Source organism: Trichosurus vulpecula, chromosome 8, assembly GCF_011100635.1.
Source record: "Trichosurus vulpecula isolate mTriVul1 chromosome 8, mTriVul1.pri, whole genome shotgun sequence".
In the NCBI taxonomy this organism is placed as follows: domain Eukaryota; kingdom Metazoa; phylum Chordata; class Mammalia; order Diprotodontia; family Phalangeridae; genus Trichosurus; species Trichosurus vulpecula.
The window spans coordinates 91379457-91406488 of NC_050580.1; the positions used below are offsets into that span (position 1 = coordinate 91379457).

At 36.3% G+C, this 27032-nt stretch overlaps 1 protein-coding gene across 1 annotated transcript in view; it reads right to left on the reverse strand.

Annotated features, from left to right (window-relative positions):
* WDR11 (WD repeat domain 11) overlaps positions 1-27032 on the reverse strand; it is an 83385-nt gene that overhangs the window by 10281 nt on the left and 46072 nt on the right. The window contains exons 17-22 of the mRNA XM_036735332.1: positions 19607-19713; positions 19050-19164; positions 18424-18595; positions 7835-7943; positions 4582-4644; positions 3287-3352 (exon numbers count right to left, since the gene is read on the reverse strand). Of these exons, the coding sequence (XP_036591227.1) occupies positions 3287-3352; positions 4582-4644; positions 7835-7943; positions 18424-18595; positions 19050-19164; positions 19607-19713 (632 nt within the window). The remainder of the gene's footprint in view (positions 1-3286; positions 3353-4581; positions 4645-7834; positions 7944-18423; positions 18596-19049; positions 19165-19606; positions 19714-27032) is intronic.

The window sequence follows — 27032 nt, forward strand, 5'->3', positions numbered from 1 at the left end:
GTATGAAGGGAAGGCCAAAAAATTTTATGTACATTTTCCAGACTGTGGGGGTACCACGCCCTCAACCCCCATGATATGGAAGAGATAACTGTACTCTTGTACTAGACTAAATCTCTTACAAATTCATATTGTCTAAACTGGTCTGGGTCCTTGCTAAAATGAGTCAAATCCTTTTATTCCTCCTTAACTGATCCTCTGAGCAAGTAGGTAGGTGGCAGAAGTAGAGAGAGTACCAAGCCTTAAGTAAGGAAGACTGATCTTCCTGAACTCAAATCTGGCCTCAGACACTTAATGGCTGTGTGACCCTGAGCAAGTCACTTAACCCTGCTTGCCTCAGTTTCCTCATCTGTAAAATGAGCTGGAGAAGGAAATGGCAAATCACTCCAGCATCTTTGCCAAGAAAACCCCAAAGGGGGTCACGAAGCATTGGACACAACTGAAACAACTGACCAACAACTGATCCTCTGTTCCACCCCAGACAGCAATTGTTTCAAACTCTGCCTCTCACAACACAACACTCCTCCCTTCATCCTCTTAGCAAGGCTAGATCTAACTAGACTTCACTGAGAAAACAGAGGCCATTTGCCATAAATTGCCTCTTGTCCACTTCTCTAAACCTCTCTACAACATCTCCCATTCTCTTTTCCTTTATTGCACTGTCTGAAGAGATGGTCTCCCTCCTTCTCATCTATGTGTACCTTCAATCCCATTGTTTCTCCGTCTCCAGCGGGACACCTGCTTAATCATCCCTCTTCTCTACTCTTTGATCTCTCATCTACTGATTCCTTCACTGCTTCTTATAAACACATTCGAGTTGCCTAAATTCTAGGGGAGGAAATAAAACCAAAAAGTGCCCTTACCATTCCCTGCAAGATTCTGTCCTACATATCTCCTCCCTTCCCTGTCAGGCTCTCAGGAAAGCTTGCCATGCCCTGTGTGACCTCTTCCTCTCAATCACTTCTCAAATCCTTGCAACCTAGCTTTAGACCTTATTACTTGGGTGAAACTGTTCTTTACAAAGTCAGTAATGATCTCTTAACTGCCAAATATGATGGAATTTGTGAGTCCTGATCCTTCTTGACCTCTACGTAGCATGTGACGTTGCTGACTACTCTCTTCTCTTAGATTCTCTTTCCTCTGTGAGTTTGGGGGTGTTGTTCTTTTCTGGTTCCCATCCTTAGTCTTCTTTGCTGGGTTATTATGCATATCATGTATCTTAATTGAGGATCCGTCCTGGACCCTCTTCTTTTTCCATATTCTCTCACTCATATACTCTCACTCATCATTTCTGCAGATAAATCACAGATCTCAACATTCCACCCATCAGCCCAACTGCCTAGTAGATCTTTCCAACTGGAGGTCCCATTGTGGTTTCTGTTCAGTTGTGTCTGACTCTTCGTGACCCTGATGACCATCGCATACCAGGCCCTTCTGCCCTCTACTATTTCTTAAAGTCCACCCAAGTTTATGTTTGTTGTTTCCATGGCACTATCTTATCCTCTGGTGTCCCCTTTTCCTTTTGCCTTCAATATTCCAAAACACGAGGGTCTTTCCAATGAGTCTCATCTTCTCGTTATGTGGTCCAAGTATTCAAGCACCAGCTTCAATATCTGGCCTTTCAGTGAATATCCTGAATTAATTTCTTTAAGTATTGACAGATTCGATCTTCTTGCTCTCCAAGGGATTTTCAAAAATCTTCTCCAGGACCACCTCAAATTCAATATCATCCTCCTCCTCTCCCTTTCCCTGACTGCTATTTCTGTGGAGGGAACACAACCTCAATGTATGCCTCACATTCTCACTCTCACTCACTCCATGTATCCAATTCAATGCTGCACTGTTGTTTGTAACTCCACAGCAACCCTCACACTGCTATGACTCTTGTTAAGCCCTCATCACCTCTCACCTTGACTATGTAGCAAGGGCTTCCTAATTGGTCTCCATGGCTCAAGTTTCAATCTACTCAAATCCACTTTCCACATAAGATGCCAAACTGATTTTCTTCAAGTTCAGATCAGACCATGTTGTTGCCCTGTCCAATCAACTCTAGTGGCTCTCCAGAATGGGCAGTCCTTGAGAGCAGAAACAGTGTTTTTATCTCTCCAGTGCTCAGCACAGTGCTTGGCACATAGTAAGTGCTTAGTAAATGCTGCTGTTGTTAATGCTTGTTAGCTACTACCTAATACCAAATTACTAATTACCAAATATAAACTCTTCAGTTGGGCATTTCAAATTCTTCACAACCTAGCTCAGCCCCAATGTACCTTTCCAGTCTTATTATACTCTCCTTCATGTGCCAAACTGGCCTTTTTACTGTTCTTCATAAATAACACTCTACCTCTGATCTCTGTGCCTCAGCATTGGCTATCCCTCATGCCTATATATGTAGGCACACGTTTCTCTTGTTACAATGAGCAGGAATTGTTTCACTTGACAGAAGTCAATGTTAGAGGAGCTACAGAAAGGCGCACAAATACAGAAGTGATGGAACTATGAAGTGATCCAATTTTTCTGGAAAGTCATTTTGAATTATGCTAAGAAAATGACTAATAACCCCGATCTACTGACTCAGAGATCCCACTGTTAGGCATATACCCCCAAGGAAGTCAAAGACAAAGAAAAGTCCAATATTCACCAAAATATTCACAAAATATATCACTTTTGTGGCAGCATACAACTAAAGTCAACGACTGGAGAATGACTAAGTAAATTATGGTGCAATGTAACAGAATACTAATAATAATGAATATGAAGAATTTAGAGAAGTATGGGAAGACTTACACAAACTGATGTAGACTGAGGTAAGCAAACCAGGAAAACAATGAAAGTGAATGCTGTCTAATAATAATGACCAAGCTTGGTCCCTGAAAAGAGATGAGAAAATGCATCTACCCTCCTTCACTGCAGAAATCAGAGATAATGGGTATAGGATATTGCATATGATGTCATTCATATTTTATATGTGTTCTGATTTAACTACCTTTTTCTTTTTAACTTTTCTTTTTGTTAAAAGGGCCAGCACTCTATGTAGTAGAGGCAGGAGATACATTTAGAAATTAATAAAACAAAAGCAAATAAATAAATTAGCATTGATATATAACTTCTTTAACTTAACAGCAGGATTTATATCTTAATTAAATGAAGGCACTGGGTCAAATGATATCTGAAGTTTCTTCCAACTTTTGATACTATGGTTCATAAAAAAAACTCAAAGAAAAACAAAAACAAACTTATTCATTTGGCCTAGTCTGAAGTTTATGAAAATCCACCAAGCATACAATGTTACCTTGCAACAAGCAGGCATCTCTGCAAGATTGTAAATTCAGGATCGAGTAAGAGCCTCTTCAGATCGCTGCAAACAGGAAGCCATACCAACATTAGACAGAGAATTTGAGTTAAAGAGTAGAAGAATAAGGATTTCAAGAGAGTTACTAGAGACACATTTTTATACTGAAAAATCCTATGCAAAATAAATAGATTCAGAACCTGAGAAAGACAAAAAATTACTATTCCATAATTGAAACTTCAACAAAGCTTAAATACTTAGATATTTAAGTACAAATCCCCTGCTTTGCCCACTGGGTGATTTATACCTGGTACACTTTAGGGTCTGTGCAGTCGTCCTATAAGCTACTGCATGATGTTATAAGATTCTCTTCACGTTGGTTAACTCTTACGACATTTCAAATTCATGATTTTCAAAAAATGGTAAAATTATAGAGTAATACAATTATTGATGTAATTGTTATTTTGACAATTTTCAAGTACAGAATATGCAGAGAACAGTAAATTTCAATATTTCTTTTCAAACTGTTCTAGGTTATCTGGAGAAGAAAGAGATGGTGTTGATATAACTAAATATCCTTTATTAATCCAAGTCATTTTTATGGTCAAACAAGGGCACAGATTTTTTTAAGATGTATATTAATTTTAAACATAAACAACAGTATCTAGATACTGATATTCTTAACAGTTATTTTGAATGATGAAATATAACAAATCTACGTATAATTAACTTAAATAATACAATTCTGTAGGACAATGTCTGTTTATAAACAAAATTAATCCATTTTTATTTTTACCAGTTTCCTACAAATCTTCTATTTCTATGCTGATATTATCCAAACAATTTAATATTGAAATATTAACTTGCCTAATACAGGTTTCTCTGCCACAGCAGAAATGACAAAACCAAGTTCTCTAAAAAAGAGCTGGTTCTCAAGAAACAGAATATTTTATGCTTACAAGTAGTATAAAATTCAGAAAAAATACAATTCTGTAGGACAATGTCTGTTTATAAACAAAATTAATCCATTTTTATTTTTACCAGTTTCCTACAAATCTTCTATTTCTATGCTGATATTATCCAAACAATTTAATATTGAAATATTAACTTGCCTAATACAGGTTTCTCTGCCACAGCAGAAATGACAAAACCAAGTTCTCTAAAAAAGAGCTGGTTCTCAAGAAACAGAATATTTTATGCTTACAAGTAGTATAAAATTCAGAAAAAAAAATTACCCTGCTTGGTTCTTTCACAGTTTCATTTCTTCAAACAAAAAATACTAAAAGAATGCTTACTTAGACAAGGAATTCAACTGTTCTTGAAGCTGATTTTTAACATCTTCATTTTCTGGATAGTCACTGTAGAAAAGATTTAAAGTTAATACATTTTCCCATAAGTCACAATTATCTAATTCTGAACTACAATATACACACACATGGCCAGTTCATATGAAAACCCATTTAAAGAAAATGTTTATGATTATTTTCAGTAAGGTATTTACTAGGGTCTCAAGTTCACATGTGGTACATGTCTCATGAAAAGGATTCTACACTGACCTACCAGTGTGGAAACAAAAGGAAATAAGGCAGTTTAGTTTTTTATGAAGTCACCACTGGCTCTTCATGAGTGTTATGACTTCCTTTCCTAAATGGGCACTAATAATCTTGGTAAAAATCTTTTAGAATTTTGCCAGGAATGGAATTCAAATTCAAGGGCCTATATTTTCTAGGTTCCATTTTCTTCCCTTTCTGAAGAGTGGGACAATATTTGCTCTTTTCCAATCCTATGGTTTATTTATCTCATTCCACATGATCTTATAAGTATCACAGACAGATTTAATAAAATGGGAGGTATGTGAACATAGTAAGTTTGAAAACATTTTGACAGTAACAGTCAAGATTTGTTGAAATCAGAGGCAAGAAATTTGGGAATTCTTGTTTTAAAGTCAGAGTTCAGACTACAATTCAAAATCAAACTCTTTTAATGCCCCATTAGAAATTTTACTCTTTCTAGTGAACATTCTGAGAACAGTTCAGAAAAAAATTAAAATAACAATGACCTATTCAATCTTACATAACATTATTTTAAAAATATATTTATTTCACTAAATATTTCCCCAATTACATAAAATTTTTGAGTTCCAAATTTTATCCCTCCGTCCTATTCTTCTCCCACCATTGAGCAGGCAAGCAATATATTCATTATACATATGAAGTCATATAAAACATATTTCCATATGAGCTATGTTACAAAAGAAAACAAGTACAAAAAGAAAAAGGAAAAGAAAGTGAAAAAATATGCTTCAATCTGCCTCAGAGTTCACCAGTTCTCTCTCTGGAGGTAGACAGCATTTTTTACCATGGATCCTTTAGAATTATCTTGGATCACTGTTCTGCAGAAAATAGCTAAGTCATTCACAGCTGATCATCATACAATATTGCTGTTGTCATGTACAATGTTCTCCTGGTTCTGCTCACTTCACTTTGCATCAGTTCATGTAAATCTTTCCAGGTTTTTTCTGAAATCCACTTGCTCGTCATTTCTTAAGAGTATAATAGTATTCCATTACAATAATATACCACAATTTTTTCAGCCATTCCCCAAATTGATGAGCATCCCATCAATTTTCAATTCTTTGCCAGCACAAAAAAAGTTTCTATAAATATATATATATATATTTTTTTACATGTAGATCCTTTCCCCTTTGTTTGATCTCTTTGGGATATAGACCGAGTAGTGGTATTGCTGGGTCAAAGGATATACACAGTTTTATAGCCATTTGGGCACAGTCCCAAATTGTTCTCCAGAATAGAAGGGACCAATTCACAATGCCACCAACGGTGCATTGGTGTCCCGATTTTTCCACATCCCCTTCAGCATTTGTTATTTTCCTTTTGTGTCACATTAACCAATCTGATAGGTGTGAGGTGGTACCTCAGAGTTGTTTTTATTTGCAATTCTATAGTCAATAGTGATTTAGAACATTTTTTGAGGTGATTATTGATAGCTTTGATTTTCTTTTTCTGAAAACTACCTGTTCATATCCTTTGATCATTTATTAATTGGAGAATGGCTTTTGTTTTTATAAATTTGGCTCAGTTCCCTATGTTTGAGAAAGGAGGTTTATCAGAAAAATGTGCTGTAAACATTTTTCCCCCAGTTTCCTGCCTTCCTTCTAATTTTAGCTGAACTGGTTTTCTTTCTGCGCAACCTCTTTCATTTCATATAATCCATTATACTTTCCATGATCATCTCTATCTCATTTGGTCATAAACTCTAACATTTACTATAGATTTCACAGTATATTTTTCCATGCTCCGTAAGTTACTTATACCACCCTTTATGTCTACATCAGTTCCAGGGGTGGGGAACCTGTGGCCTCGATGTCACAGGTTCCCCACCCCTGGGTTATCCATTTTGATCTTATTTTACAATGTGGTATGAGATGTTGGTTATTCCTAGTTTCTTCCAAACTGCATTCTAGTTTTCCCAGCAATTTTTATCAAATGCTTAAGTTCTACTCCAAAAACACTGATCTTTGGGTTTATCAAACACTAGATTACTATGGTCATTTATTACTGTGTATTGTGTACCTAATTTATTAGACTGATCCACTACTCCATTTCTTAGTCAGTACCAGAAAGTTTTCATGATCACTGCGTTCTAATATAGTTTGAAATCTGGTACTTCGAAGAGGCTGCCTCCTTCACACATGAGTTCTGGGCCAGCCTCCACTTTTGTGTCAAAGCTTTCTTTTTCTGACCTCCTAAGTTGCCTTAGGCTGGAAGAATGCCTCACTCTGACCTTTTGTTGGCTCTGCCATTCCAGAAATTGATTTGAGGCATTATTTTAAAGTTGTTTGGAGAGGAATGTTGGGAGAGCTCTGATCAGTGCTTCCTCTATTTGGCCATCTTGGATCTGTCCCTAGGATTCTCAGCTAACATTTTTAATGCACGCGTTTTTTTCCTTACGGGGGAAAAATGGACTCAATATGCACTTTTGTTATGGGATTTTAAAGAAAAAAATGAATATTTCATGCAGACCAGGTATGCTTTCATTATACCTTAGTGGACAGTAAGCAACTATGTAATCTATGTAAATACATTATTTAGAGATCCCTAAGATCACTCACCTATATCTTTGTATCTTCCATATTCCTTACAATACTGTAGGTATTCGATAAATAATAGCTTACTTAACAACCTCAAAACCAGTCTCATTAAGAATGATTTTTAATCAATGGGCCTCGAATTTTTCTTTCGTCAACAAAATCTTCACTAGCCCTAATTACACTCCTTTCCATACATTCTAAGTCCTCTTACTACCCAATATTAAGAAGCTACAAACAACTGAGTGCAATACATGTACTCAAAATTCCCATTTAACCTTGTCCCCAACCTTCTATCAGACTATTTTATATTTCTCTACTTTATTTTCCTTAGTCTCCTTATTTCTTTTAGACCCTACACATGTGGGTCAATGTTATGATTTCCTTCAAACATTGAATAAAAACTAGGAAAAAAATAAATGAAAATGTAAAAGCCTTACACGTGTGCAATGTCCAAAGAATATTGATCATTCCATGGCTGGTGTAGCAAGAATGCTTTTAAGGCTAAGGCAGCCCTTGGAACAAGGAGATAAGGACACCACACAGGTTCTGAAAGAAAAGAAAAAAAAAAAAGCTTTCTTTTCCAAATGTAAAGATTACACACAAACTCTTAATGTTAAATATATACAGTATATGTATATATATCTACATATGTCTATATCTATCTATATATAAAATCTTAAAATGTATACAGCATAAGGACAACATACTAGTGGACATTTAAATTACTAGAGCTAAATGGCATCTTGTGCACAATTTTTCTGAAGGTACATCAATATACTAAATAACTATGATCTTAATGTATCTTGTAATCAAATCTCTTTTCTTCAATGCTGGTGACACATTTATTGTTTTATCTAGATCTGTGATTTCATCAGTGTGGAAAACTCCAAATGTAGAAATACCTTTTACTGGTGTAGATCATCAAAGCTTATTGTCTTTTAGAGAGTAAGTAACTTATTCATGGTCATATACCCAGTGTGTGTCAGAGAGAGGACTTGAATACAGGTTTTCCTGACCCCAAGGCTGGCCCCCATCTATTTTGCCACCCTGTCTCTCATAACACAATTATTAGCATACTTTTAGATATTATGATGTGTTTAACATCTATTAAAAAAGGAACTATTTTCCAATAATAACAGTAATTCACATTTGCATATGTTGTCATAAATTACAAGGTACTTTTTTCCACCAAGCCCCTATGTGACAGATTGCATAAGCATTTCTCCCAGTTTACACAGGAATGTATGTATAAGGAAATTGACTTAATTAAGAAAATGTTCTGGATAATAAGACCCAACCCTCACAAGCTACAGACCTCACAACACTTCCTCCTGCCTTGAAACTATCTCCCTCTCATTTTGTACTACCCTTTATCCTGAGGTCTCTCAAACAAATAAAACTTGGATTATTTTCATTTTATTGCCTATATCTCCATCTCCACCAAGAGGTAATCATATCTTTCATTTCAGCATGATCCCAAAATGTTCTTCCTCCATGTTGTTTAATTCTGAAATAATCCTCTCTAATCATAATCTCTTGCCTTTTCATCTCTTATGATGCCTCGTTCCTCCTAAATCTAGATTTTGTCCTCACCTCGACCTCCAGCTCCTCAATATTCTTTCATAATCTTCTAGGCCTATTGCTCTTGCTCTGGATTCATTTTCTGCTCTTCATTCTTTCTCTATAGTTACCTAGTTCAACTGTGTATTTACTCCCATCACAAGTCTCTCATCTTACCACTGTTACCTTACATTATCAGTCCCCATACCTGGGTCATCTCCTATGCAGCTGAATGCCCCTGAAGTCATGCCCTTGTGCACCTCACCTACCCTCAACTCAGCTTCTCACCGATGCTCAGCAACCCTTTTAGCACTCCTGATTGACTCTTACTCCCATCAGGGGCTACTAAAATTTTTCTCCCTCAAGGTTCCACTGCCAACTGTACTTATCTCTCAGTAGAAAACCTCAGCTCCTCCATTACTGAGAAAACCAAGTAAGTTCTGTTCTGGAGACGTCGAATCTGAGATGCTTCCAGGACAGTCAATTTGAAATGCCCAACAGATAGTTAATAATGCTAAACTAAAACCACAGGAGAAAACTGTGGGTGTGTCCCAAAGCTCTGTCCTGGGACCTTGTATCTATCTACTCTTTCAGCACATGTGGTCTCTGCAGATGATTCATAGATCTAGTTTTCTCTTGTGGTTTAACTGACAATCCAGCAAAGAAGAATAAGATGGAGCCATCGGATAGGGAGGAGAACAAGGATAAAGCAGCATTACATAAATGCAGAGAAAGTAAGAACAATTAACAGAAAGAAAAAGGGTGATCAACAGTATCAAATGCTGCAGCAAACTTAAAGACAAGTACTGAGAAAAGACCATAAAATTTGATAATTAAGAGATTGGTAACTTTCAGCTCAGTGATAAAGTTGGAAATCAGATTATAAAGGACTGAGGGGTGAGTTAGAGGAGAGGAAGTGGCGGCAACAAATGCATATAGACAGTTTTTTCTAGGAGTGTGACTGAGAAAAGACTTTGATTTTCCATCAGAGACTAAAAGGAAAAAAAAAATACAAAAAAACCAGAAGAAATTAAAGCTCTGGAGCAGAACTTCAGGTATAATACTTTAAGAGAAAGCAACAGATTCCTTGAAAACTAGAAGGGAAAAAAAACAGAAGCCAGTGACCCTAATAAGTCAGAAGTAAATACTTAGAACAAAATCAAAGCCTTGGGGGAAAAAAAAACAATATAGATATCTAATAAAAAAAAAAACTAATGAAAAAAAACAGATCAAGGACAGATCACTGAGGGATTTAATGGATTCCCTGAAAACCATAATTAAAAAAAAAAAACTAGGCACTATATTTTGTGATCCAATGAAAGAAAACTGTCCAGAACTATTAGAAGTAGAGGACAAAGTAAAGATTGATAGAAATTAAGATTGGTGGAAATTACCTCCTGAAAGAAACTGTAAAAAGAAAAGTTCCAGGAATGCAACAGCCAAGACCCAGCAGTCCCATATCAAAGAAAGAATGCTGCAAACATCCAGAAAGAAGGTTCAAACACCAAGCAACAACAGTCAGGATCATAAGAGCTGGCAGCTTCAATCATAAGTGTGAGGAAGTCTTGTAATATGATATTTCAAAAGGCAAAAGTGGTAAACTTATAACCAAAAAGAATCTACTCTGCAAAGCAGATTAAAATTCAACAGGGGGAAAAAACAGATCTTTAATGGATTAGAGATTTTGAAACATTTAAGATAAAAGGAACTGAATAGGAAATCTGAAGTACCAAGAATGAAGATGAATTAAAAAGATATATTTTATTTGAGTCATTGGAAGGGGCTATATGATAATGAAGGGCTGAGAAGAAACAAGTGTCCCTGTAGAACATTAATGAATTTAGGGTGAGTTAAATAAGAAAAACAGGGCATGTTGGGTAAATTGGCACTCTCTGAGGGTTTTAAAAAGTGAAAGGAAGGTAAAAAGTATACTAGTGTTAGAAAGGAGGAAGTGGTTAGAACTTGCTATTTTTCATAACTGGAATTGGTGAGAACAGCAGAGAAACAAGGAGGAAGAGACTGGGGATGCAGGCACACAAGAAACTCATTTTTATCTGAAACAGACAAGGGATAGTTAAATACACAACAATCTGGTGTAGAAACACATCAAACTCAACAGGGAAACAAGTGAGGATAGTTAGAAGGGGTTAAGAGTAAGGATAATACTGTGGAGAGAATAGTCTCAAGTAACATATAACTGCTGAGCCAGAATAAGGGATTAAAAGAAAAAAATCTAAAAGGTGGAGGGTAATTTTGGATTGCCTCTTAATTGGAGAAGCGATTATATATGCATGTAATATAATATTGTGCCATAAATAATAACAAAAGAGATAGTTTCAAATAATCCTAGGCAGTATGAACTGATGCAAAGTGAGGTGAGCAGAACCAGGAGAATAATTAATAAAAGGGCATAAGATTATAAAGAAAAACAACTCTGAAAAGTTAAGAACTCTTATCTAATTTAATGCAATGATCAACCATGTCTTCAGAAGACCTATGATGAAGCATGTTACTTTCCTCCTGACAGAAAGTTGATGGTCTCAAGGTGCAGAAAGAAATGTAAATTTTTGGACATGGCTAGCAAGTGGATTTGTTCTGCTTGACCAGACTTACTTGTCACAAAGTTTGGGCTTTTTTTTTTTTCTTCTCTTGGTTCATAATTGAGGTAGAAAGTTTTGAGGACAAGCATAGGTTACTGATAGCAATACCAAAAAAGAGGTCCACTGAAACATTTTTTTTTTCAAAATAAAGAGAAGTTCAGAAAGAAGTATAGACAACCAAAATAGTTTTGAAAATAATATGTGGAATTTATTACATGCTTTATTAAAAGAAGCAAGTAGTAAAAGATGGCAATTCCTGGTTGGCGGTTCTTGGGGGAGGAGGAGCGCTGCTGTGACAGGGCCTGCGGTGATGGTGGAGTAGAAGTAGTTCTGAAAACAGCAGTGCTTGGACCCTAAAGCTTGGGACAAAGTACCCTCTACTCTACAAGCAGTCAAATCCTGACAAAAAGCTCAAGGGTCAAATAGTTGGCTGGGAACATGAACAGGCAGTGAAAACAAACTCAGACTCAAATACAGACTCAAACTCAAACTCTAGATTCCTTTTCTGGTGAGAAAGAAGAGCAAAACATACATCCAGAAGAAGTCCACAAAGTCAAAGAGCCTACATCAAAAGCCTCCAAGAAAAACATGAATTGGTCTCAGGCCATGGAAGAGGTCAAAAAGGATTTGGAAAAGCAAGTAAGAGAAGTAGAGGAAAAATTGGGATGAGAAATGAGAGTAATGCAGGAAAACCATGAAAAAAAGTCAACAACTTCCTAAAGGAGACCCAAAAAAATACTGAAGAAAATAACACCTTAAAGAACAGACTAACGCAAACGTCAAAAGAGCTCCAAAAAGCCAACGAGGAGAAGAATGTCTTGAAAGGCAGAATTAGCCAAATGGAAAAGGAGGTCCAAAAGACGACTGAAGAAAATACCACCTTAAATATTAGAGTGGAGCAAGTGGAAGCTAGTGACTTTATGAGAAATTGAGATATTGCAAAACAAAACCAAAGGAATGAAAAAATGGAAGACAATGTGAAATACCACACTGAAAAAACCACTGACCTGGAGAATAGATCCAGGAGAGAGAATTTAAAAATTACTGGACTATCTGAAAGCCATGATCAAAAAAAGAGCCTAGACATCATCTCTCAAGAAATTATTAAGGAAAACTGCCCTGATATTCTAGAACCAGAGGGTAAAATAGAAATTGAAAGAATCCACCGATCAGCTCTTGAAGAAGATCCCAAAAAGAAAAGTCCTAGGAATATTGTCACCAAATTCCAGAGTTTCCAGGTCAAGGAGAAAATACTGCAAGCAGCCAGAAAGAAACAATTTGAGTATTGTGGAAACACAAACAGAATAACACAAGATCTAGCAGCTTCTACATTAAGTGATCAAAGGGCTTAGAATATGATATTCCGGAGGTCAATGGAGCTAGGATTAAAACCTAGAATCACCTACCCAGCAAAACTGGGTATAGTGCCCCAAGGCAAAATATGGACTTTCAATAAAATAGAGGACTTTCAAGCTTTCTCAATGAAAAGACCAGAGCTGAAGAGAAAATCTGACTATCAAATACAAGAACCAAGAGAAGCATGAAAAGGTAAACAAGAAAGAGAAGTCATAAGGGACTTACTAAAGTTGAACTGTTATGTTTACATTCCTACATGGAAAGATGATGTGTGTAATTCATGAGACCTTTCTCAGTATTAGGGGAGTTGAAGGGAATATAGACAGAGGGCTCAGGATGAGTTGAATATGAAGGGATGATATCTAAAAAAATGAAATAAATTTAAGGGGTGAGAGAGGAATATATTGATAGAGGGAGAAAGGGAGAGATAGAATGGGGTAAATTATCTCACATAAAGTGGCAAGAAAAAAGCAGTTCTGTTGGAAGGGGAGAGGGGGCAGGTGAGGGGAAATGAGTGAATCTTACTCTCATCGGATTCAGCTAGAGGAGGGAATAACATACACACTCAATTGGGTATCTTACTCCACAGGAAAGTAAAGGGAAGGGGATACAAAAAAAAAAAAAAACAAAAATGGGGGATGATAGAAGGGAAGGCAGATACGGGGAGGAGGTAATCAAAAGCAAACACTTTTAAAAAGGGACAGGGTCAAGGGAGAAAATTGAATAAAGGGGGACCGGATAGGATGGAAGGAAATATAGTTAGCCTTTCACGATATGAGCATTGTGGAAGTGTATTACATAATGATACATGTGTGATCTGTGTTGAATTGCTTGTCTTCCTAGGGAGGGTGGGTGGGAAGGGAAGAGGGGAGAGAATTTGGAACTCAAAGTTTTAAAATCAGATGCTTAAAAAAAAAAGTTGTTTTCTGCATACAGCTGGGAAACAAGATATATAGGGAATGGGGCACAGAAATCTATCCTGCCCTACAAGAAAGTAAGGGGAAAGGGGATGGGGGGGGAGTGGGGTGAAAGAAGGGAGGGCTGACTGGGGAACAAGGCAATCAGAATATATGCCATCTTGGAATGGGGGGAGGGTAGAAATGGGGAGAAAATTTGTAACTCAAAATCTTGTGGAAATAAATGTTGAAAACTAAAATATTAAATAAAAATGATAAAATAAAAAAAAATTTTTATAAATCCTAAAATGAACTTGGGGTTATTGGAAACCTGTAAAACACCAAGTGTTTAAAGCCAAGAAGAACAATAACTATTCCACTAGCCAGACATGGAAGCAACTGCCAAATAAATACAAAGATCACAAGAAAGTAACCTTGCAGTTGGAAGTATATGGAACGCATGCTTTGGTGTTTGTTTCTCCAAAATGAAAATAAGAAAAAGAGGCAATTACCAATAGGAAAAGTTTATGTGGTTACTGAAAGCCTCATCTTGGTAATCCTTATTCCAATAAATGATCACTGCCAATGAGGAAATGTTATGGCTTAATATTCATTGAGGCCAAGTCAATGTCTATGAAAATTGCATATTAAATATCCTCCCCTTCTCTCCCCCATAGTCTAATAATCATATATTTTTATAGCTATTGCTTAAAAATGGAAGAATATTAAAACAGCTTTTACATATTTGAAAAGTAGTTACTTTTCATAGCTAGCAATGATGGCCGAAGGAATATTCTGTAAACTTCTGTACCAGTCTGTAGTCCCAAGGATTTTAAACAATGATTCTCCTTTGAACTTTAATGCCCTTCTCTTTGGAGAAATCAGGATCAAAGAAGATATTTTGATCTAGAATTTAAGACAGGACACTAACAGATTCAAACTGTCTTTTGTTTTAGTTCTTTATTGTTCTGAACTTAATTTTTTAAAAAACATGCATTGAAGCCCCTGTTGTAAAGACAAAATTCCCAACAACTCACCTCAAAGTATATTCACCTCTGATTTGTAAGTAAAGAAATGGACAGTACTGAATTGGCACAGAGCCTCTAATTTATCCAAGTATAAATAAAACACATATTTTGGGTTAAATATATGGAAATATTACCTATTTTTTAAACTAACTTGGCTATTTTTTATCCTTTATGATTTGCTGGGTATTATATGGGTTTTAAAATACAGTGTGTGTTGTATACACTCCACTTTAACTTTTTTGGGGGGAGGAAGAAGGGTGGCTGAGGCTGCATGATTAAATAATTTCAAAAATGACTTAGGTGGAAATGCATTTCTAAATTAGGAAAAGTTTGAAAGAAAAATGTAATCTCCAGCTTGGCAGTATGTCAAATGTTACGATGCAGCATTAAATATGACTTAATATGATGAGCTCCCATTTCATAGTCAGTTGCTAACTTAAGTACAAACTGTTCTGGACTTTGGAGCCTTTTCAATTCAAATTTGAAATGGGAGATGTATAGGCAGTCTTTTTAGACATTATGATTAGAATTTAAAATTTCTTTGTCTTTGGTTCAACTAGCAACTAACTAAACACCAACTGACAATTGCAGTTTTGTAAACTACTTTTTGCAACTCTGGATTTTAATTTTCCATTTGAAACATTAAAGTACCAAATTTATCTGCTCAAACGGTTGTAAACAAACTGTTCTATAAATGTACGCTACTGCTGCTGTCATTGTCACCATCCTTATCCTCGATGAAACCTGACTCAAATGACTAAATTCAACAACATTTATTAGGCATATAATTGGTGCCAGGCAAGCGGCTGCCCTCAAGAAGCTTAAATTCTACTGGGGAAACCACGTGTACAGAAATAAATACAAAATGAATAAAAAATAATTTAGAGGTAGGGGAGGGGGTATTACCAGGTAGGAGAATAAAGGTTTCTGGGAGTTGAGCTGAACCTTGGGAAAAGACAGAATTCCAAGAGGAGGAGGAGGAAGCACATTCCATGCCTTGGGAGGCCCTCCTGGGGACAGGTTCAGGGTGAGAGGAGATAGAACATGCCATGTAAGGAACATAAACAGAAGAAAGTAAGTATGTCAGTTTGACCAAAAGATAAACTGAATATGGAAGATCAATGTGAAACTGGCCTGAAAAGACAGTGGAGTCAGATTGTGAAGAGACAGATAGGTCAAAGAGCCATTTATACTTTATTCTAGAGGAAACAGGGCACTGATGACATCTCCTGAGCAGAAGAGTGACACAACCTGATGAGCTTTAGGAATATCGATTTCATGTAAGATAAATAAGGAGATAATAAGAGAGCCCCAAGATTCAATAAATTCAGGTCATGAGGTCCAGACAAACAATATCCCAGGGTACTAAATGAACTAGTAGATATGACTGCTGAACCACTATCAGTGACCTTGAAAAATGGTGGAGAACAGGATATACGACACAGGCCTGAAAATGGGCAAACATTTCAACTTTCCAAATGACAGGACTCAAAGATTCTCCTAGAAGAGATTCTAGCAGAGTGCCCCAGAATCTGTGCTTGGCCCTGTGCTAGTTAACAGTTAACAAATCACTGGAAAACCATGCAGATGGAAGACTTAGCAATTTTACAAGATGATGTAAACCTGGGAAGAACAGCTAGATGTTAAGTCAAGCAGACAGGATTCAAAAAGATTCTGAGATAAATATTAATTGATTGTGGGCTGGTGATACCTATATAATAAAAATGATAACACTACCTAAATTGCTTCACTGTAATACAAAGGAAACTACCAAAAGACTACTTTATAGAGCTAGAAAAAATAAAAATAAAATTCACCTGGAACAAAGTCAAGAATCTCAAAGGAATATAATGAAAAGAGGTAAGAAGGAAGGGGGCCAAGCAGTACAAGACCTCAAAATATACAACAAAGCAGTAATCATCAAAGTGATTTGGTGCTTATTAAGAAATAGAGGTCAATCGGTGGAACAGATTCTGTACACGGTATTCAGAAGTATTATTTAAACCCATAATCCTTAGGTACTTGGGTAAGAATTCAGTACAACCAGGAAAGCATCCTGGTAGAAAGACATGGCACACTCTGTACCAAGAAAAGCTCCAAATGGGTACAGGACTTACACAGAAAGCGTGACATCATAAACAAATTAAAGGAGGAAGAAATTACCTGTTGTTACATCTATGGATAGGGAAACAGTTCACATCCAGAGGATAGAGATCAGAATTTTGATTATATAAAATTTATAAAGTTTTTCAACCAAACCAGTGAAGCTGAAATTAGAAGCTAAACAAATAAATGGGGGGTGGGGAGGGAGAAATCTTTGTATCAAGTTTATTTAATAAAGCATTTCTAAGACACAGGAATTCATTCAGATTCGTAAGAAGAAGACACATTCCCCAAATGATAAATGGTCAAAGGATATGAAAGGATGAAAGGATGAAAGTTTTTAGAGGAGGAAATCTATGCTATCAATAGCCACATGAAAAAAATGCTTCAAATCAATAATAATTAAAGAAATACAAATTAAAATACTCTGAGGTTAAACCTTACAATAACTATCAAAATGGCCAAGTTGATTAAAAAGGAAAATGACAAATGCTGTAAGGACTCTGGGAAGACAAGTGCATTGATGCCCTGTTGGTGGAGTTATGAATTAGTCTAGCCACTCTGGAAAGCAATTTGGAATTATGATAAAAAAATTACTGAACTTTGCATATGCATTAACCCAGTGATACAAATACTAGAGCTATATGAGTGGGAAAGGATCCATATGATTTATAGCAGCTCTTTTTGTAGCAGAAAAGAATTGTAAACTAGAGGAGTGCCCATGAATTATTTAATGGCTAAACAAGTTATGTGTATGTAATGGAATACTGTAGTGCTGTAAGAAATGATGAAGGGGATGATTTCAGAAAAACTGGAGAAGACAGTATGAGCTGATGTAGGGGGAAGTGACAATCTGTATAACTGTTGTTACTGTGTAAATACCAAGTACATTGCAAGGTAACTGCAAAAAGTAAGACATAACAAAAATCTGCAGAAAATATTTGCTTTGGCTATTTATTCAATATATCAACAAACAGGATCCAAAATTTACGATGCGTGACATAACTGCCAGTGTCTTTTTTAACGGTTTCCAGTAAAAAGAGAAATAAAGATCAATATTTAAAATGCCAATCATCACAGAATGGTAGTTACAAAGGACTTCGGATGTCACCTAGTTCAAACTAACACTAAATTCATATACCCGAGTGCTGTCTTACACAGCAAAGAAACCATTTTTATTCAAGTAAATGTCTTACAACTTTGGTGGACAAGACATTTCAAGAAAGGTACAACTAAAATACATGCTATGCAGAATTTCTTGAAGTCTACGGTTAAAAGTTTATTGCAATTCAAAAACAGAAACATTAGTCTTATTTGACATCAACATATTACTCTAAACTAAGAATTCCTAAAAACAAGTCTAGATCTATCAACAGACCTTAAAAAATAAAATTCTTTCTAAAAGATGGTAGCCCAAGGCAAAAAGGAAAAGGCATTAAAGCATACTTGCACTATGAACTATTACTTGGCTCCTCCAACATACCTGTTAATTCTTGTTCATCCATTCTAAAGCATGATGATTTCATTGACATCTCTAGGACTCTAATACATCCGTCATCTGATGCTAAGATCACTTTATCTGATGTACACCAATCCACATCCAATATGCGGAAGGTGACATTTCTTCCACTTCTTAAACTGCTTACCATCTGAACCTTGAAAAGCGAATGCAATTGTCAGTAACATGAAGATGTGCACACTGGATCAACTGTTCTAAAGCAACTGAAGATAGTAACTATGATTATAACTAAACTATACATGCCAAATTTAAAACTGCCTTGTCTTTTAGCATTCTATCATTCATACTCGGGTTTCATTTCAAAAACACCAAATGACAGTGATAGAACAGAAACAGTGACACTATGTCATATCTGGAGTGAAAAGGCACTATAATATAAAGTCAATATTTTTTAAGAGCTGAAAGAATAAAAATTTGGCATTACAAATCTGACAAGGATCATAGCTTTCATCAATAATCACAAAATATATGTTTAAGTGTCTATCACTGTTAGTAAAAAGTAGAGAGCTTCTTGTATTTACATTTTAGTTTTACTAAGTAAGAACTTAACACATAAATATGGAAGAGAAAATAACAAAACAGATGCCTACTTCTTTAGTATCCCAGACTTCAGCTCCATCATTATACATAGCTATTAATTTTTGGTTTCCTTTACCAGGGGCAAATCGGATCTTCCTCACCCAACTTCGGTGTGTTGGTATTCCTCTGACAAAAGAAGCACAGTTATCTGAGTGTATCAGATTTCCAAAAAAAATGACTTAAATGTTAAAAAAAAAATTATCAGCATAAATTAGCAGTCAAATCCAGTATCACGATGTCTACCATTGATCTGTTTCCAATTCTATTTCCCTAATAGAGACTGCCACTTTAGTTACAGGAATGAATAGCCCTATTTGTAAAGAATATCATCACCCCCTTGTAAAATTTCTGATCTAAGATGTTCCCAAGAACAATGTTAAAGGATTATTAGCTCATCTGCACTTCACCAGTTGACAAGCAGTTATGACAAAGCAACAAACTTTATGTTTATGCTTCTAGGACAAATATTTCAAGTCACAAAACAAAAATTTCTATATTTATTATAAAAATTTAAAAGTAACTTTCTATATATCTATGAATGCACTCAAGTATAAACAATTATAAATACCTAGATACTCTGGCTTTCAAATCCCAAAAATTTAGGTTTCCGTCCACATCTCCAAGAACCAATGTATCACCTTTCCAAGCAATGCATGTAATACTACCCATGCTTCCCTGGGAAAAATGAACAATGAAACATCATGTTTGTAGAACAATCATAAAGGAAAGTCTTGAAAACTTTACGATGACACACTACGCAGTATTAACAAAATTTAAGCAAAGTTTTTTTTTTTCCCCATGGTAATGGAAACTACTAAGAACCATCAAATTCCTCAAAGAAAGGCATTAACTATTCAACATCTTCAACTATTAAGCACCTACATAGCTCATAGATTTCACTAGTAAAGAAAAAAAATGAGATTTGTACAAATTGAAAGGTCAGTTTTTTTGGACTACAAGTTTGAAGAAGGAAATGACTTTTCTTTAAGACATATCAAAGGAAGAGAAGCAAAACATTTCATCAGAAAGAAATCTAATGCAAGGTCACACTTTTCTACAAATTCATAACTAACCATTAAAGGTGATCTATACCAAAAATGAAAAGCAAAACTCAAATCCATCTTAAGGGGAAACTCAAAAACAGGTTTTATAAGTGTGAAGAAAATCTAATTAACAACAAATATAAAATTCGGTGGAGTCACATCTTCCATGTAGCTGCTAGCTTACACCTTTGCCAAGATAATCTGGCTGGATGGAGAGATTCCGTGCCATTAAGAGTCTTTTCAGCCAACTCTCAAAAGAGCCTCTTAAGTGAATAAAGCAACAAACAAACAAAGCCCCGAACTAAACTAAGCAAAGAAACTGTTTCAATAAGTTTACTTAGAGGATTCAGTGTTAAAAAATTTTCTAAACAATACCTTTACCATTCAACAATTTTGTTAAGAACAATTATTTGTTAACAATTAATTAAGAACAATCTTTTTGAAAGAACCATAACAAACATGTTTAACAGAAGGAATGCATTTATGTGGGGCATTTAGTCTACGCAAATCCATGATTTCGACTCACATTTAAAAGTTTTAGAAGACTTTTCAAGTTTCCACGGCTAAAAGTAGTTTGCCAATAACATTACAAGCTGACTTAAGTACACAGGACCCCAAGTTTGAGTAAAGGAAACCCTAGTAGCATTCAGTCAACACACAAAAAATTACCTCAAAATGTATATAATCTTAAAATATTCAGCAGCCAAAGAATTCAGAAGGTGATTTTTTTTAAAATGGAGTTCTGAATAACTTGGCAAATCATAATACTTAGAGAGTTGTTTTTGTTTCCCTGAGTGTATTGATATATAACAAAATTAAGAATTTGCTTTTTTAAAATGTGCTTTTCAATATAAAAAGAGAAAATCAGTTAAAAAGTATCAAATGTTACCTTTTTTAAGCTTCCCAAACTGGAATATTAAAATATGTGTTGTATCATTTTATACTTTACTGATGCTAATTATTGATGCAGACACGAACTTCCACAGATAAACTAGACTTCCCTACTAAGGAATTAACAAATGCAAATAGTACAACCTAAATCAAACTATTTTAGTAGGTGTGGAAAAAAATTAACTTTACTACTTTTTAAATAACCATGGGAGAATTAGTACAAAACTAAAACTTAGTATTACTAATGATTTTTTGTCAAATATCCACTTACAATGTATAAAGTTCAAAAATGAGGATACCCGTTTTGCTACTTTTCAGGACTATATCTTCTCATTTTCCACTCCAGCCTCAAATAATATCAGAAGTAACCTGTATTCTCTGTGTTAATCAAAATATATCAAAATTTTCTGCTTTAGTCTAAAGTTCTGGACTGAAACCAAGCACGGAAAAGTTTCAATCCAAGAACATGTTTAAAGAAAAGTATTCAAAATTGGTCATTAAAATTTTATTTTAGATTAGATTTAAAACAATCATCTAAATTCTACATCTTTACTCACTGATAAATATTTTTATTTTATCTCAGAGAAATAAAACTGACCAATTAAAACTACTTTTTCCTGCCTTGTTTATTCCACTTCCAACCCATTTCCCTTGAAACAGCTGCTCTAATCAGAGGCTGAATCCCTAAAAGCTGATCATTCTTTGATAAAGCTGCTACTATCTGTGAAATTAGGCAACCTGGCAGACAGAACAGAGGGATCTTTGAAACGCCTTGACTTCAGGCCTACACAAAGAGAGGTATGTTAATAATCAAATTTTATTATCTTGGCAGTAAACCTGAATTTCTGCTGGAAAAGAATGGATATGTAAAAAAAAACTTGAATTTCTTTTTTTCTAATTAATTAATTAATTATTTTTTTGATAGGTGCAGATATATATTATTTAATTTATTTAATATATTTAGTTTTCAGCATTGATTTTCAAGAGTGTGAATTACAAATTTTCTCCCCATTTCTACCCTCCTGCCCACTCAAAAATGGCATATATTCTGGTTGCCCTGTTCCCCAGTCAGCCCTCCCTTCTGTCACTCCACTCCCTTCCCATCCCCCTTTCCCTTCATTTCTTGTAGGGCAAGATAAATTTCTATGCCCCATTGCCTGTGTATCTTATTTCCTAGTTGCATGCAAAAATTTTTTTTTAAGCATCTGTTTTTAAAACTTTGAGTTCCAAATTCTCTCCCCTCTTCCCTCCCCACCCACCCTCTCTAAGAAGGCAAGCACTTCAACATAGGTCACATGCATATCATTATGTAAAACCTTTCCACAATACTCATGTTGTGAAAGACTAACTATATTTTGCTCCTTCCTAACCTATCCTCCTTCAGTGACTTTTCTCCCTTGACCCTGTAAAACTTGATTTTCTAATGCTGTAACATATTGGTTCACTATCTTTAAGGAACTTCTTATTTCCAAAATAGTAACTAAAATCCATTAAGTTACACATACACTCTACTTCCAAATGAAGGAGCATAGAAATAAAAAGCATGGCTACAATTTTGGAAGGTCACCATCACAGTATGTTAGGGATTCTTTTTGTATTAAAAACTAAAAACCATTTACACTATTAAGATGGACGACTGGGGCAGCTAGGTGGTGCAGTGAGTACAGCATCGACCCTGGAGTCAGGAGGACCTGAGTTCAAATCCAACCTCAGACACTTGACACACTTACTAGCTGTGTGACCTTGGGCAAGTCACTTAACCCCAATTGCCCTTTCCTCCCCCTTCAAAAAAAAATTAAAAAAGATTGGGCAACTGTAAATTACAAAAGGCGAACAACGACTGAAATTATTCCCCTAGCCTCTTAGATACTAGACATTTATTTTTTGCCCACTATGGTAAATGTCTGTTTGGGACTTTTATCCTTTCCTTCAATTATGCAAATAATTAGACAATTTTGGCAATACTGGAAACTAAGAAAATGGAAAAACTGAGTTCAAATCTGGCCTCAGATACATACTAGTTGTGTGGCCCTGGAAAAGTCACTTAACTTTTATTTATCTCATCTATAACATGGGGTTATTATAGCACTGATCTCCCAGGACTGTTGTGAGGCTCAAATGAGATTACATTTGTAAAGTGCTTAGCACAGTGCCTGGCAAATAGTAGGCTCTATAGAAATGTTAGCTGTTCCTACCGGGGGGTGGAGCCAAGATGGCAGCTGGAAAGCAGGGACTAGCATGAGCTCCCCACCAAGTCCCTCCAAAAACCTATAAAAAATGGCTCTGAACCAATTCTAGAACTGCAGAACCCACAAAATAGCAGAGGGAAGCAGGGCTCTAGCCCAGGACAGTCTGGATGGTCTCTGGGTAAGGTCTATCCCTCACGGAGCTGGGAGTGGAGCGGAGTGGAGCTGAGCCCAGCCTGGGCAGCGGCAGGACCAACCAGACCAGGAGCTGGGCGGAGCAGGCCCTAGCGCCCTGAGTCAGTGAGCTGCTGCAGTTACCAAACTTCTCAACCCACAAACACCAAAGACAACAGAGAAGGTTAGTAGGAAAAGCTGCTGGGGACAGGGTGATAGAATCCCCAGTTCAGCCACTGCCCCGGGGGGGGGGGGGGGGGAGCAGAGGTGGGGCAGCTACAGAACTACAGCTGCAGTTGCTTCTGGCCCCAGGCCCACCTGGTGGGAGGAATTAAGTGGCTGATCAGAGCAGGAGTGCAGAGCCTGCTGAAGCTCTAAGTCCTATCCAGGTTGGGGGTTCTTGGGGAAAGAGGAGTGCTGGTGTGGCAGAGCTGGTTGAATAGCTCTGAAATCAACAGCGCAGCCCCCCAAGCTTGGAACATAGTACTCAACTCTACAAGCAGTCATACCCTGCTGAAAAACTCAAGGGTCAAGTAAGTTGGCTGGGAACATGGCCAGGCAGCAAAAACGCACCGAGATTCAGTCTCAGACTTTGGAATCTTTCTTTGGTGACAAAGAAGACCAAAATATACAGCCAGAAGTCAACAAAGTCAAAGCACCTGTATCAAAAGCCTCCAAGAAACACATGAACTGGTCTCAGGCCACGGAAGAGCTCAAAAAGGATTTGGAAAAGCAAGTTAGAGAAGTAGAGGAAAAATTGGGAAGAAAAATGAGAAGGACACGAGAAAACCATGAAAAACAAGTCAATGACTTGCAAAAATACTGAAAAATACACTGAAGAAAACAACACCTTAAAAAACAGACTAACTCAAATGGCAAAAAGCTCCAAAAAGACAATAGGAGAAGAATGCCTTGAAAGGCAGAATTAGCCAAATGGAAAAGGAGGTCCAAAAGACCACTGAAAAAAATAGTACCTTAAAAATTAGACTGGAGCAAGTAGAAGCTAATGACTTGATAAGAAATCAAGATATTATAAAACAGAACCAAAGAAATGAAAAAGTGGAAGACAACGTGAAATATCTCATTGGAAAAACCACTGACCTGGAAAATAGATCCAGGAGAGATAATTTAAAAATCATTGAACCACCTGAAAGCCATGATCAAAAAAAGAGCCTAGATATCATCTTTCAAGATATTATCAAGGAGAACTGCCCTGATATTCTAGAGCCACAGGGCAAAACAGAAATTGAAAGAATCCACCGATCGCCTCCTTAAATAGATCCCAAAAAGAAATCTCCTAGGAAAATTGTCACCAAATTCCAGAGCTCCCAGATCAAGGAGAAAATACTGCAAGCAGCCAGAAAGAAACATTTTGAGTATTGTGGAAACCCAATCAGAATAACCCAAGATCTAGCAGCTTCTACATTAAGAGATCAAAGGGCTTGGATATTCCGGAGGTCAATGGAGCTAGGATTAAAACCAAGAATCACCTACCCAGCAAAACTGAGTATCATGCTCCAAGGCAAAATACGGATTTTCAACAAAATAGAGGACTTTCAAGCTTTCTCAGTGAAAAGACCAGAGCTGAATAGAAAATCTGACTTTCAAACATAAGAATCAAAAGGTAATCAAGAAAAAGAACAAGAAAAAGAAACCGCAAGGGACTTACTAAAGTTGAACTGTTTTGTTTACATTCCTACATAGAAAGATGATGTGTATGATTCATTAGACCTCAGTATTAGGGTAGCTGAAGGGAATATGCATATGTATATATATATATGTGTGTGTGTATGTATATATGTATGTGTATACATATATATATATATATATATATATATATATATATATAGAGAGAGAGAGAGAGAGAGAGAGAGAGAGAGAGAGAGAGCGGGCACAGGGTGAGTTGAAGATGAAGGGAAGATATCTAAAAGAAATAAAATCAAATTAAGGGATGAGAGAGGTATATATTGAGAGATGGAGAAAGGGAGGGACAGAATGGGGTAAATTATCTCGCTTAAAAGTGGCAAGAAAAAGCAGTTCTATTGGAAGGGAAGAGGGGGCAGGTGAGGGGGAATGCGTGAATCTTGCTCTCATCAGATTTGACCTGAGGAGGGAATACCATACATACTCAACTGGGTATCTTACCCCACAGGAAAGAAGGAGGAAGGAGATAACAAGGAAGGACATAGAAGAGAGGGCAGATAGCGGGAGGAGGTAATCAAAAGCAAACACTTTTGAAAAGGGACACGGTCAAGGGAGAAAACTGAATAAAGGGCGATAGGATAGGAAGGAGCAAAATATAGTTAGTCCTTCACAACATGAGTATTGTGGAAGGGTTTTGCATAATGATGCACATGTGGCCTATGTTGAATTACTTGCCTTCTTAGGGAGGGTGGGTGGGGAGGGAAGAGGGGAGAGAATTTGGAACTCAAAGTTTTAAAAGCAAATGTCCAAAAAATATTTTTTTCTTTTGCATGCAACTAGGAAATAAGATACACAGGCAATGGGGCATAGAAATTTATCTTGCCCTACAAGAAAGGAAGGGAAAAGGGGATGGGAGGGGAGTGGGGTGACAGAAGGTAGGGTTGACTGGGGAACAGGGCAACCAGAATATACACCATCTTGGAGTGGGGGGAGGGTAGAAATGGGGAGAAAATTTGTAATTCAAACTCTTGTGAAAATCAATGCTGAAAAGTAAATATATTAAATAAATTAAATTAAGGCTAAAAAAAAAGAAATGTTAGCTGTTGTTGTTATTAATATTTTTGCTGCTTTTCCTCAATCCTTCTAACATCATTAAGGAAGAAGAATAGGAGAGTACAGAATGATGACACATTTCTCTAGTGCTTCAAGGCCTGGGGCATCAAAAGCTTGAGAGGTACATAATACATGCATCATCACCCTCACTTGATATCTATCTTATGAAATTAAGGACCAAAGAGGTTAAGTGAGTCGACCACTATAACATAAGTAAATGTGAACATTGACTTGTACATAGGTCACCTGACTCTGAGGCCAGTGCTCCTTCTCTACTACACTACCCTGCCTTTGTTTTAATATAGAGGGGAAGTTCAAGAATTATTTGGTTCCAAATTAATCTATTTAGCCAATATTGTAATGGCTATTATTCAGGGCTTATGACATGAAAAATTAGCCTAGAAAACAGTGTCAGAGTAAATCATTCTTCTGGAGTTCCTAAGATGAAATTTGATTATGTATATAAACGTGTATTTAGAAAAAAATAAGGATTGTATTATTAAATGAATGAAAGCATCTTAGTATAGAGGAAAAAAACTCTGGCCTAGAAGTCAAAAATTATAGTCTCAGCTCTGAAGCCAATTAAACTGGGTGATTGTGAGCAATTCACTTCTACTCTCTGGACCTCAGTTTCCCCATCATAAAAACGAAGAGATTAAATTGAACAACCTCTAAACACCAATTCTAAGGGTACATTTTAAAAAGCAACATTTACATGCATATTTACATGCATGTTTTTTCTCCCACATTTTAAAAACTATTACCACATTTTGCTTCAATTCACAAAAATTTTTTTTACTGCATCCTTTTGAAAAGAATAGCTTGTAAGACATAAGTAAAAACAAGGATTAACTCCTGGCTTATCAGTAGCTGACCAGGCACAAGCAAGTGTTGTCAAGGCCATAAAAAGGTAATGCCAAAGGGAGTAAAAACTGAGTGAACT